The sequence below is a fragment of the Heterodontus francisci genome, chromosome 10, assembly GCF_036365525.1.
Source record: "Heterodontus francisci isolate sHetFra1 chromosome 10, sHetFra1.hap1, whole genome shotgun sequence".
In the NCBI taxonomy this organism is placed as follows: Eukaryota; Metazoa; Chordata; class Chondrichthyes; order Heterodontiformes; family Heterodontidae; genus Heterodontus; species Heterodontus francisci.
This window is the reverse complement of record NC_090380.1, coordinates 75,510,640-75,525,010: the sequence shown is the minus strand read 5'-3', so window position 1 is coordinate 75,525,010 and position 14,371 is coordinate 75,510,640. Positions and strand designations below refer to the sequence as shown.

The 14,371-nt window shown below is 40.1% G+C and overlaps 1 protein-coding gene across 14 annotated transcripts in view; it reads right to left on the bottom strand.

Moving 5' to 3' along the window:
• spag17 (sperm associated antigen 17) overlaps window positions 1-14,371 on the bottom strand; it is a 428,416-nt gene that overhangs the window by 196,263 nt on the left and 217,782 nt on the right. For all 14 annotated transcript variants that reach the window (XM_068040791.1, XM_068040788.1, XM_068040787.1 and 11 more), the window contains 3 exons: window positions 6,909-7,154; window positions 4,445-4,556; window positions 1,370-1,504 (listed from right to left, as the gene is read on the bottom strand). In XM_068040791.1, coding sequence (XP_067896892.1) covers window positions 1,370-1,504; window positions 4,445-4,556; window positions 6,909-7,154 — 493 coding nt within the window. The remainder of the gene's footprint in view (window positions 1-1,369; window positions 1,505-4,444; window positions 4,557-6,908; window positions 7,155-14,371) is intronic.

Here is a 14,371-nt window from a genome sequence, read left to right as displayed (position 1 = left end):
AACACCAAAGTTACATCCAAAAATGAAATTCAGGTTAGATTAGTGACTTAAGTAACGTCTGGAAGTCCAAAAGCATCAGCAGGAAGTTGAACAAATGTCTAGTACAGTCACTTGTGTGGAGTGTTGCACTCCATGGATGCAAGAGTTGGATTCTGAAGAAAGAGGATGAGAGGAGGATAACAGCTTATGAAATGTGAGTATGGTGTAGGATGCTCAGAATCAGCTGGATGAACAGAAAGACAAATGAGTGGGTTAGATCAAGAGTAGAGGTTCAGGAATCAAAAGTTGCTAACTACAGTTAAAAAGAGAAAGATAGCCAAGTACGGACATTGGAAACGAAGACTCGACAGCTTTGTCTTGGCAACAATTGAAGAACAGATACAGGGAAAAAAACAGAAGAGGAAGAGGAAAAATTGGATGGGTGATTGACGTTGGGATGTGGACTAAAGGAGGCTTGAAGCAAACCAGAGAAGAAGCAAGATGATGCCAACAGCCCCACTAAGGCAATGGTGACAATGTACGAACGAGCACAGATTTACAAATAAGTTTTCAAGGTCATGTTCTGGTATTAAAATTTACTTCATCCTTCATAATTACATGATGTACTAACTGTATTAAATGTTGAAATGCTGAGCCCACTTTGGTGATTTTATACAAATGCATTGGTCCACCATCTTGAAGGTAAGCGAAGGTAAACAAAGGGAAAGCTACCCATTTGAAGTGCCCTGGAAGCATTTGCATTCATTACAGATCATTAACAGTGCTATAATTACATGATACCTTGTCAAAATAATTTTCAGACTTTTTTGTCTTCGGCCATTAATTTTCAGACCTTTTGGCCACTCTCACCCCTGTGGTCTTGAAGTTTAAAAAAAACCTTTTATGGGGAATAACTTAAGAGAGGTACTGTGCATGGAAACTCTCTCACCTTCTAGTAATATTCTTATTTATAAGGCATATAAAGTAAATTAAAGGGGACTACTTCAACTGAAAATATAATCTTTGTTTTCGTGATACTCTTCTGCTGCTGTCTATTAACTATGATGGAAGTAATACTTACCTGATTGTAATTATAACTTAATAATACAAAGTCATTAAACTGCATCCAAATAAATAGTGAAAGAATTATGAGGGATAGGGTGGCATTACAGCAATACGCACATATGGAACATGGTATAAATTTATTTTTGACATGTTGGGAATCAAAATGCATTGGAATCAAAAGGCCGTATTCCGACAAGTGAAACATCACATCAACAAAGTGAGATTACAAATTAGTTGCAATTGATCTTCTTTTCATATAATTGAAATTAACTTGTTTCTATTAAAATTTAAAGTATTAAATACACCTGTAACATTTCTTTCTTACCTTTCTCAGAACTTTCAGACCCTGTTTTTTCTGTTGGAATTTCTTCACTGTCACCCAAATTCTTCATGGGATCTGTAATGTAGGTGAAGAATTGATGTCTGTCCTTCATTACACAGACCTGAATAATTGTTGAACCTGTTGAAACAAGCAAGGAGATACTTTGCAATAATTTTGGAAGAACCTCTGGTTGTTTACATGACATATATTTGAGTAACAAACATACATCCTTTGCTATGGATTTTCAAAGTTGGCATTGTGTAGTAGAATTTCTGTGGGGTTCTCCCAATTTCCCGACTTATGTTTGGTGGAAGATCAACGGAAACCTCATAGAAATGCTGTCTACGCAATCTCTCTGAGGCAGAAGTTCCCAAACCTGTGGGGGGTGCGGGGGAGGGGGAGGGGGGGGGTGGAACGGCAGGGGGTGGGGGGACAGGGAAGGGGAAGGGGACAGGGATTTCGGTATACAGGAGAAGGACAAGTTAGCCAACAAAAAGAATCACCAGTGTAACTTTGCATGGCCAGAGGAGATGCAACAAAAGTATAACTTTTAAAGAACTTGAGCAAATTTAAGTTTAAATTTGAAGTATATACCAATGCAACCTTACATAGGAAGACCACAGCTTAGCACAGGATGTTGGAATTTTCACCGATTTCTGGATGTGAAATTTGGACTAATCAGAGCAGCCTCTGCTGCACAGTAATTGGTTACTCGATTACTAAGCACCAAAAGCAGCTCTGTGCTGTGATCACCCTATGCAAAGTTGCATCAGCGTACATGTTTTCCTTGAATTTAAACTTAAATTTGCTCTGTTTCTTTAAAATCTAAAGTTGCATGTTACTTGCCACTTATCAGCTTAAGCCTGAATGTTGTCCAGGACTTGCTGCATGTGGACACAGACCACTTCATTATCTGAGGAGTTATGAATGGGACTGACAACTGTGCAATCATCACTTCTGACCTTATGATGGAGGGGAGGTTATTGATGAAACAGCTGAAGCTGGTTGGGATACTGCCCTGACAAACTTCTGCAGCAATGTTGTTACAACCGACCGCTCCAGTCAAAGCCCCCAATCAAAAAATACGATTCTGATTGTGGTGGGAGAAACGCACTGTTAATTCAATCCTGTCCCTCCACAGATCGCCTAACATATCATTTGAAACTTTCCAAATTTAAGAAAGACCCAGCCAAATTGTACCATCTATTAACCCCCGAATGAGGCTATCCAAATCAGGTGTCTTTATATCAACAAATTAACTGATTAATTAGAAAAAACTAAATTCTTAAAACACTACAAAGATATAAACAACATTTAAAATAGAAAAAATTAGAGTCCTTGCTAATTTACACTTCTTGATGAACAATCCTCTAATTAAAGTCCACGAGCAATCTTCCAGGGTCCAATGAGGAAAGGAAAACAGACCAACACCCGAAGTTTCAAACTCCTCTTTCTTCCAGTAATGACCACAGTAGATCAACAACTCGCAGCCACTTTCAATAGAATTAATCTGCCTTTAGAATTTTTGAGGGATAAAAGATTGTCACAGTCTAACTTCCCTTCTTTCAGTTTAAATGATCAGAAATCTTTGTTTTGGCTTGACTTTTTAGAATTTTGAGAGAGAATAATAAATAAACAGACTAAATTCTCTTCCTTCAGTTTAAATGGGCTGAGAGCTCTTCTTTCAGGTGTTAACACACAGCTGTCTGTCTGTGTTCTCTCTTAGAACAATCTGTTTGCACTATAAGCCAGTTCAAAATTAAAATGCAACAAATGTATCTCTCAATACTTAGTCCAAGTGGCTGTATCCAAGGCAATGAGAATGCATTCTTTGACTCAGTCTTTAGAGCTTGCTGCCTTAAAGCAGTACGGCTCTTTTTCCAGCCTTAAAGGCATACCGCATTCTTCCTGGGATAAAAAAATAACGGAATCATAACAATGTCCTGGGGCTGAGATGGGTCCTCCAACAACCACAACAATCTTCCTTTGTGCGAGGTATGACTCCATCCAGTAGAGAGTTTTTACCCTGGTTCCCATTGACTTCAATTTTCCTAGGTCTCCTTGATGCCACACCAGGTCAAATGTGGCCTTGACATCCAGGGCAGTAGTTCATACCTCACCTTGGAATTCAGTTCTTCTGTCCATGTTTGGACCAAGGCTGTAATGAGATCAGTAGTCCAGTGGTCCTAGTGGAATCCAAACTGAGCATTGTTGAGCAGCTTATTGTTGAGTAAGTGCCATGTGGTAGCACACCTTCCATCACTGCACTGATAATTGAAAGCAGACTGGTGGAGTGATAATTGGCGGGACTGGATTTGTGGACAGGCCATACCTGGGCAATTTTCAACATTGTCTTGTAGATGCCAGTTTTGCATCTGTACTGGAACAGCCTGGCTATGGGCAGACTAGTTCTGGAGCACAAGTTTTCAGCGCTACAACCAGGATGTTTTTGGGGCCTATGTCCTTTGCACTCAGCAGTTTCTTGATGTTACGTGGAGTGAATTGAATTGTCTGAACACTGGCATCTGTGATGCTGGGGACCTCAGGTGGAGGCCAAGATGGACCATCCGCAAACTGAGTATTACTATTTCAAATTAGAGTTTAAAATTACAATTCCGTAGTCCTTAGCCTGGTAAAGTGCCAATGAGTTCTTATTGATCAACAGATACAGTAATCAGTTACATTTAACATATGATCGGCTTATTGGTCTTATTAAATGCACTAGGCGATACAATGCTGAGATTATGCTTGCTATATTAGGAGATCACATCCCATATTTTCCAATCAGCGTTATTGTAACACCAACGTTAACCAGTTTTAAACAAATGGATTAATGACAATCATAAAATCTAGTCTATACTTTGTAAATAAGAGCACTTTAAAGATTTAGAACACAAAGGCTAAGCAGAGGGTTGGAGACTCAAATATTAATCTCTGTATCTGCAAAACCAGCTGATTCAGAAGCTAAAATTATTTGGGTTACTCCCATGCATTTCATGGATTAAGTACTTCAGCTGCTTAACTGTGTTGTAGTTGGCTAGGAAGTAAGAAACAATTCTTGGTTTATCGAATAGTTACCATGTAAGAATTGTGTGATTTTTGCTTGAATGTGTCCTCCATCAGCTGGGAATAGAGACTTGACTTCACCAGATACTCGAATTAAATCATTTCCAAAATTGTAGCCAATAAACTGCAAATAAATTGCACAGATAATAGTCACTGAATCTGAAAGAAAGGGCGCTTGTTTAGTTTACAATATGAAAATCAATTCTGGTAAAATTGTGTTCGGCAAGGCAAAATATTTTAAATACTGTGCTACGACTGACGTGGGAGGAGTGCACTGTCTTTTCTAATTCCACTTGCCCACAGGTCACAACATATATTTAAATGTTTACCCAGTTACCGATACTCATACTCATAGACTCTACTCCTTATCCCAGAATAAAACACACCAACGAGGTTTCTTTAACGAACAACAAAATTATCAGTTTATTATAAGTCAAGACTTAACCAGTAACGAAGCAAAGCATTAACACACAGATTGAAATATGAAAGTTCCCTTTTTATGTTAGCCCCTCTCTCTCTCTCTCACACACACACACACACACGTTAACTAAAAAAAGATTTTCTCTTTAGAGCTCTGTTACAAAAAAAAAGCAAAAAAGAATACTTTGGCCAAATATTTGCTAATTCTGGAAGAAAAAAGGGAAGATATGGAAAGATGTCAGTTGCCCCTTTTTTACTTTGGCATCCCCAATAAGTGTAGACAGCTGTCGCTGGGATCGTTCTAGGACAGTTCTTTTCAGGTTAAGTTGAAGATCAGTTTGGCAGGCTTTCCAGGTGAAATGTGGCATCAGGGGTTCCAGGCAGGCTTTTCAGGATAAATGCACCATTAGTTTCACAATTTCTTACACTTCATTCTCAGGAAGTTCTCAAAGAGATGGAAGAGGGTGCTGATGGTAACTGCTCTCTTGGCTAGTTTTCTCCAGTTGCCTTCAAAACAGTCCACACCCCAACACACTGTCTAAAGTGAAACCCAAAAACAATATCTCAAGAGTCAAGCCTCCAAACACCAATAAATCTTGACCTGTCCCTTCTCTGTAAACATTTCCCCAAGTCAAAAAGCCTCTGCTGTGTATTTTCTGAAGACAAGTGACTTCCAGTAAGGGTTGTTTACAAACCAAGTCCAACAGCCCTTCTGATGACATCTTTTCAATGACCCCAGTGAAAACAAAAATCCATGGAATCCTTTTCAGTTCTCCCAAATAAAACAATGTCCCTAATTCTAAAATACATAAGTCCTCAAAAAAACTAACAAAAAATATAGAAGCACTGTCATAACAACTGGTATATGGAATATTTTCCATTTATGACACTGGAGACCAGAATTTCCTTTTAAGTTGCTGGCATAACCTGGGTGATTGGAGGAAGTAAAATCAGGTGGAAGGAAGTTCAGCAATTCTCCTGTCACCATGTCACTTTCAGAATTTTCTGCCAGAAGTGATGTTGGGTGTATATAATGAGATGATTATACAATGTAGTTCCTGTCATTTCTGCTCTGGCAATACACTGAGCAAAGAACATGGGCGTTTTGTTGGCATCCGTTAAGGGCTGCAGGAGGGAAGTTACAAGTCAAATAGCCACTCTGCCTAAAACTGGAGGGCCAGCTTGTGCTTTTCCTTAGTTACAGAGCCCTGTTGTTCATATTTCAAAGAGTCTGCATATTAATAGAAAAGGTTGGTATCTAAGTACAATTGGTATTTGCAATTAGTTCGGTCTGTGTAAAGCACCTTGCAAGGTCTGGCGGTGTCGATGGAGGAATTCAACAAACACTTATGCAGTCATTCTTATTGGAACTTCAATACATCATCGAGCATATAGAAATTCCTGGGATTTGTGATGGAAGTCTTTCTCAGTAGGAGAGGTACTCTTGAATGCTGACACTGCTACTCCAGAAACCTCAGTATCTAAGGTATAGCAATTTCTTTTATCAACTTCAAAGTGATAGGGATTAATGGACATAGTCATTATGCAGACAAAGCGAGAATCTCTAAATCTTGAAGCTTTCAAATAAATTTGCAATCTTCAGCTGGCAGACAGTCTGATGTTGCAGTGCGGTGCCATAAAAACTTTGTTCTTCCACCTGAGATGCACCCCTGCAAATGACCTCGGTGCCCACCCTCAATATGGTAATGACCCAAGCCCCGGGAAACAACTCATCAGCAGAGCAATTACTGAGCAGCTGGAATTCCTGGCTCCCTTTGTCTCTGTGGGTGGACTGAAGCCGAGGAAAATTCAGTCCACTTGTTAATATTAAGTACTGCCATGCCTTTTATGAAGCTTCAGCACTTTGGATGGAAAATCAGATGAATTCAGAGAAAAAGGATTCCCCACACAATTTCTGGGCTTTTATGCTTGCATTCCACGATGCACTAACCGTGGTTGGGTCTATCCTATCATCTTTTGTTAATTTGTCACAATTTAGATAATTTTGTCTCCAAGTCTGCGTGTTAAAATTCTTCTAAACGTAAATATAGCAAACCTGGTAGGATTGCTCAATTGGCTCAGCTGGTTCCTGAGCTTCTGGTTCAACCTTGGAAATTATTTCTTGTTCTTCTTTGACTTTTTTACTGTCCTGTTTTGCTGATTTTTTTGATGACCTACTTGCTGTGGACGCCAATTTTCGTACATTTTCTTCCTTCTTTTTGCTAACTGGCCTGTCTTTCTTGCCTTTTTTTTCTTTTTTCTGTTCCTCCTCTTTCAACCTCTCCTGGTCTTTCTTCCAAGCCTATGAACCAAGTTAACAGTAAATACATTAAGAATGTATAAAAATGTTTGTATTTTCCGTATTGGTCAACAATATTTTACAGTGAGTAATAATAAAACATTTTTTAACCAGAAAATGACCCAAAGTGGAATTCTAATTTTTTTTTTAAATGACAATAACGTCACCACTGGTAAAATTCTCAAGAATAAAAACGAAATTTTGACTCCCATAATTTACAACCGTGTGCAGCAGAGTGGAACACCTGTCAGCCCAATCCTTACCCTATCAGAAATCCTAGATTCAGCTAACTTCAATATTGTTGGACAGGACAAAAGCACATTTCACATCACCAACTGGCCAGTTATGTTGTGAAGTGCAAAAATTCAAAGTGGGGTGATGTCCTGAGGAAATACTAGGAAAAATGAAAATGCTACTGAATCTTAAAGCTGGATTGCTTTTAAAGCAAAATCAACATGAAAAATTTCAATGTAGATTAAAAAGGAAGAGGGAGTAAGAGAGCCTGAAACTTCTCGGGGTGTGACGTGAGTATGATTCTGACTGAAGTTAAGCATGGGAGGAATGGAATAGTGTAACTGGGTAGCAAAAGACCTATCAATACAGCAATCAGAATAACATGGAAGGAAGTGTCGCAAGTAGTGAATGCCAACTTTATAACCCCCAGGCCCCTCTCCAATGTAGCATACGGTTTAATTATCTCAAATTATCAGCAAAGATAAATGTTATGATAGTTAATGTATATGTTCTACATTTCAGATAGTAGATCTATATTTACCCTAAACATGGATTTACAAATCAAAGGACATCATCCTGTGCACTAATTGATCTGTGATGATACCTGCACATGGAAGACTCCAATTAAATGGATTTTGCATCCTAAAATATGGGCATGATTGTTGAAGCTTCACTACTTTAGTGGAAATTCCAGAAGAAAAATTATGAAAATTCTCAAATATTTGTCAAACTCAACATTCTAGGCTGAATTTTCGCCACAGACGTGAGAAAGAGGAGCCAGGTTTGTTTTCAGGTCAGAAATATGCCTCTGGGGGAAACTGATTAAAGTTAAGATTTTCAAGTGGGTAAGCTCTTAATTGGCATAGAGATGGGTTTCCTGTCCAATTAAGGGTAGCGGGCAGGCTCTCGAAGCTGGAGGATCAATCAGAGGCCATCCAGCTTCAGAAGAGCACCCGGCTGCAGTACCAGATGAGTAACTGGGGAGACGCCTCAACAAAAAGGTGCCCTCTCAGCCACTTTCTAAAAAATTTTATAAAAAAGCACAAAAAGCAGCAAGGCCATCATTGTGGGGGATGGGGTGGGGGAGCCTTCAGGTTGGTCTTTGGCTAATCACCACCTAGGCAGACAGAGTGGGCCTGTACGCCTAGCTGCTGGGTGCCTGCCTCCAGGTAGTTTATCTTCCCCCGTCACTGGGGAAGTAGAAGGCAACTGGAAAATCCCAGTCGGCCTCCTAAACTCACTTTTAACAAGGCTCTTAATGAGCCTAATTGCCTGGGCGCCTCATGGGGCAGGCGGCCTTCCTGGGCCCTGAACTTGTCCTCTCCAAAATATTCGGCGCTGGGAATGGCAATCCACAACTGGCATGCCTCCCAGCGCTGTTATTTTCAGGCAACCCCCCTGCCCCTTATCTTCATTTCTACCTTTGTCGGGGGCCCTGAAAAATCAGTCCTCTGTGACTATAATAAACATTATTTTGTCAAAAAAGAAAATATTGCATGCAATTTCCCAAAAGGGCATACTACAGGAGGAGGGACAGTAGGAGGAGGCAAAGCAAATGTTAAGAACTCATTCAGCTAATGCAGTATGCCACAGTTGTTCCAAGGCAATGCAGAGACTAATCTGAGGAATTTTCCAGCTGGTAAGTTTAAATTATATTACTGGACTTCATATGAAAACCTAGCAGAGATGGTAGAGGTAATGAATGGAGTGAAAATTGAGAGGCAGGATGTACTGGAAAGTCTGGCTATGCTTAGAGTGGATAAGTCACCTGGTCCAGATGGTTTGCACACAAGGTTGTGAAAGGAATTGGGGATGGAGATAGCGGAAGGGCTTACCTTAAGCTTCCAATCTTGTCTAATTACGAGGGAGATGCCAGAGGATTGGAGAGTGGCAAATATGACCCTCTTATTCAAGAAAGGGTGTAAAGACAGTCCTAGTAACTACAGGCCAGTCAGTTTAACATCAAGGCTGGGTAAGGTTTTAGAAACAATAATCAGGGGAAAAAATCAATAGGCACTTGGAGAGGTTTGAGCTAATTAAGGATAGCCAGCATGGATTTGTGAAAGGCAGACCATGGTTGACTTATCTAATTGAATTTTTTGATGCAGTAACAAAGAAATTTGATGAAGGGAATGCAACTGGTGTTGTCTATTTGGATTTTAAGAAAGCATTTGACAAAGAACCACATAAAAAACTGGTTAACAAAATTGAGGCACATGGAATGGGGGGGTTGCTGGGGGGATGGGGGTCAGTGTCAGCTTGGATAAAAAAAATTGGCTTAAGGGCAGAAAATAGTGAGTTGTGGCAAATGGTTATTTTTCAGACTAGAGGATGGTAGACAGTGCTGTTCTCCAACAGTCAGTGCTAGGACCACTGCTTTTTCAATATACATAAATGACTTGGATACTGGAATACAGAGTAAAATTTCAAAATTTGCCGATGATACCAAACTTAGAGGAGTGGCAAACAGTGAGTATTGGGATAAGACAAATCAACTGCAACAGGACATAGATATGCTAGAAGAATGGGCTGGCAAGTGTCAAATAAAATTTAATGCAGATAAGTGTGAGGTGATGCATTTTGACAGAAGGGATGGGGAAAGGCCATATAGACTTATGGCAAAATTCTAAAAAGTGTGCAGGGACAGAGGGTCCTGGGGGTGCCTTTACACAAATCTTTGTAGGTGGCAGGACATATTGAGAGGGTGGTCAGCAAAACATATGGGTTCTTGGGCTTCATAGAGGTATTGAGTACAAAAATAGGGAATTATGCTGAATCTTTATAAAGCTATGGTTAGGCCCCCAACTAGAGTGTTGCATCCAGTTCTGGTCACCACACTTTAGGAAGGATGTGAGGGTCCTTGAGAGGATGCAGAGGAGGTTTACCAAAATGGTTCCAGGAATGAAGGAAATTAACTACAAGGTTAGATTGGAGAAGCTGGGGTGTTCTACTTGGAGCAAAGGAGATTGAGGGAAGATTTGACAGAGGTGTACAAGATTAAGACAGCTTTAGATAAGGTAGACAAAAAAACTGTTCCCATTAGCTGATGGTACAATGACTTGGGGACATAGATTTAAGGTTTTGAGCAAGACATGCGAAGGGGATGTGAGGAAGAAATTTTACATAACGAGTGGTAATGACCTGGAACTCACTGCTTCTGAGTTTGGTGGAGGCACAGACAATGATTTCAAAAGGAAACTGGATGGGCATTTGAAGGAAATAAACTTGCAGGGCTACAGGGATAGAGCAGGGGAATGGAAATAACTGGATTGCTCTGCGGAAAGTATGCATGGACCTGATGGGCCGAATGGCCTCCTTCTGCACTGTAAATGACTGCGACTCTATGTACTAATATTAGTCTAAGTCCTTCAGTGTCAGGATTGTCCAAGACAATTTCACAAAAAAATAGATATTAATTGGGTCAGTGAGAGAGTTTAATATTAATTCTTGGAAAGATACTGATGGGAAGATAATCAAGCAGATAGTCATGTTACTGGTTACAAAGAGAAAAAAAAATTGTATTCAAATTGGGGCTTTTGTCCTTCAGATTTCATCTTAAAATATAACCTTGGTTAGAAGTTTAAGAAAAACATTTAGTAGAAAATTTATTCAAAACTGGGCAGAGTATAACTGACATGAGCTGAACATTTGGGATTTGACAATTGTGAATGAATGGAGTGATTTTTGAAGTTGAGGATGTTGATCTTGGGGAAGCAACAAGTAGAGCCGGACAAAAAGATAGAATAATAGAATGGCTACAGCACAGAAGGCCATTTGGTCCATTGAGTCTTTGCTGGCTCTCAGCAAGAGCAATCAGCTAGTCCCACTCCCCGTCCTTTCCCTGTAGCCCTGCAAATTTTTTTGGTTCAGATGCTTATCCAATTCCCTCCTGAAAGCCACGATTGAATCTGCTGCCATCATGCTTTCAGGCATTACATTCCAGACCTTAACCACTTGCTGTGTAAAAAAGATTTGGTTCTTTTACCAATCACTTTAAATCTGTGTCCTCTGGTTATTGACCCTTCTGTCTGGACCTCTCATGATTTTGAATATCTCTATCAAATCATTCAACCTACTCTTCTCTTAGGAGAACAACCCCAGCTTCTCCAGTCTACCCACATAACTGAGGTCCCTCATCCCTGGAAATATTCTACATCCTCTCTAAACCGTCACATCCTTCCTAAAGCGTGGTGCCCAGAATTGGACACAATACTCAGTTGAGGCCAAACCAGTGTTTTATAAAGGTTCATCATAACTTTCTTGCTTATGTATTCTATGCCTCTATTTATAAAGGCCAGCATCCCACATGCCTTTTTAGCCATTTTCTCAACCTGTCCTTCTGCCTTCAACAATTTGTGTACTGTTATTTGCACCCTTTTTCTGCTTCATCTTATTCTCGATCTCTTTCTTCATCCAGGAAATACGATCGTTCCTACTTTGATGTGCATTCACATTTGCTGTTCTATGAAATTCCGTGACTGCAATGTGTTTTTTGTGCTGAAGTTCTTTTTCAGTACAGCATGAAACCAAGCAAACAAAAACACCACTTCAAAGCCAAACATCCTTCCCTCAAAGATAAACCATAAGACCTTTTTCAACAAAAGTTCTTTCAACTGAAACGACTGAAACAAAGAGTGAGAAGTGGAAAATCTCATAGAATTGATAGACATTTTGTACCAGCAGCAGCAATTAAAATTACATCAATAGAATGGGCAAAGAAAGTTGCTGATCAGCTAAATCTTAACCCACTATCTGACAACATGGTTAGTCGCAGAATTGCTGATGTGACAGGAGACATCGTGAAGCAGTGAGGCAAAACCTTATTTTTCATTACAAATTGACAAGAGTGCTATGTCAATCTGGTACTGATGATGCTGTTCGATCGATACTCTAGCTGCTTTGAGATCAAATAGGACATTTTAATTTTTCTGTTCCATTCCTATGAGAATTATTGCTGAGAAATTGTTAAAAAATTTAAACTGCTGCATGACAGATAAAAACATGGAACGGAATTGTTTTATTGAGATTTGTAAAGATGAGCAAAAGCCATGACTGGACATTATAACAGACTTCTTGCTCAGGTGAAAGATGTTTTCCCACACTGTATATACAACAGCGCCAAAACTGATGTTAGATGTATTGATTAATGATGCCAAAGTTATGAACCTCAAAAATGCTCTACCACTGAACTCATGCCTGTTCTCAATGCTACATGAAGAAATACGATCATTGCAGCAGCTTCTGCTTCATACAGAAATTTGATGGCTGTCTCCTGGTGAAGTTTTGGCAAGAATCTGCAGGGCTGGATTCTACCACCTCCCCCCCCACATTGGGGGTCGTGGTGGGGGGGGCCCGGAAAATACCTCCAGGAGAGGCCCGCCACGGGCCTCGATGCTGGGAAGGTCCTGCCCCATACTACCAGCAGTGGCGAAGCCTCATGGTGGACCCCCGCCACTCGGTGATGGGGACCTAATTAAAATATTGTAATTTATGTAAATAAAGGAATTAATACTTACCTTGTCGCGACAGCCATCCCACTCTGATATTGCATTCGGTTGCCGGAACTCCCATGCCTTCGGATCTCCGTTCGGAGATCTGAGGCGGAACACTGGTGGGGACGGGGGAGGAGTGAAGTTTTCAGGGCGGGAGGGAGGGCAATGGCAAAAACTAATGCGATTGGTGGAGGGGATGGTGGGAAGGATTGAAGGTTAAAGGTTCTCAACTTTGAGGGGGAAGGTCGGGATTGCGAGATTAGTTTTATTGGGGGGAGAGGGCAATTAAAAAACTGATTAGTCATTGGGTGGGGGGTGGGAGAGGGGATTGGAACTTTAATTTTTAAAATACTATAACTTAAAAAATTTTAATGATTCGGAAGGCTCTGTAGCCCTTTAATAATGGCACCAGCGCCTCCGTGATGGCGCCGGAATCTGTTGCCGGGGAGGGAACGCCCGCCCCTCTATGTCATCGGAGGCAGATGGTCCACCCCGGACATGTAAATGATTTTCAAAAGTGGCAGGACAAATTCTGCGCGTGTGCCCCGCCGCTTTTGAAAATTCCAGTGCTGTATGTTTTTCTTACTGACTCTGAATTACACTTCATTATTATTTCCTCAGTCAATATTTCTGGGCTATTTGGGCTACACATTTGACAAGCTCAATGAACTCAAGCCTTGCAAGGTAAAAAGTGTAACTGATATTCAATTTGCAAAGAGTTCCCTAAGTTGTCCCAGAGAGCCAAATGCATTCACTTTGCCTCAGCATAACTATGGGAAGTGGGATTTTCTTCACTGATTTACATCAAAAACTAGAATACAAGCAACATGAATGTAGATACACATTTGCGTTTGAAACTCCAAGATAAAACTGAGATTCCACAAATTGTGCACTAGCACACAGAATCATCTACTCACTGAGACAAGGGTGAATCAAATTCTGTTTTATCTTCAAGTTTATTTCATAGTAATGATACTGTACTTTCTCTCTTAAGAAATATGTTATGTTAGTTGTTCTATGCAAAAATACTGTTTCTTGGAGAAGTGAGTGAACACATGGGACACGAATGAGTGTAGGGGCTCAACAAAAAGTCTGAGAACCACTCATCTATGCATTTGACGGCAGGGTAACCGACTGCATAAGCTAAGGCACTATTTTACTTATAAAAATTGTTCTTTCTGTACCTAACCCTAAAGCTCACACTGCACTATTATATATGCCCATGACCTGCCTAAAATATGAAAAATATCCTCACGCTGGAAAATCGTCCAAGGTCAGGAGTGAATCATTAGAGCAGATGAAACTCCCGTCTTGATCAAGATGTGTCAGAATTCTGCCAAAGTGGAAGATCCGTGTTTCCATCTGCAACATGGTGTAAATAACACTGCTAATCCTTTTTAATAATTTTAAAATTATGACTAACCCACAGAATTGGAATCTTTGGTACATCAATAAGTATGTAAAATGTTTGTGCATAAAACTTCTTTACAACAA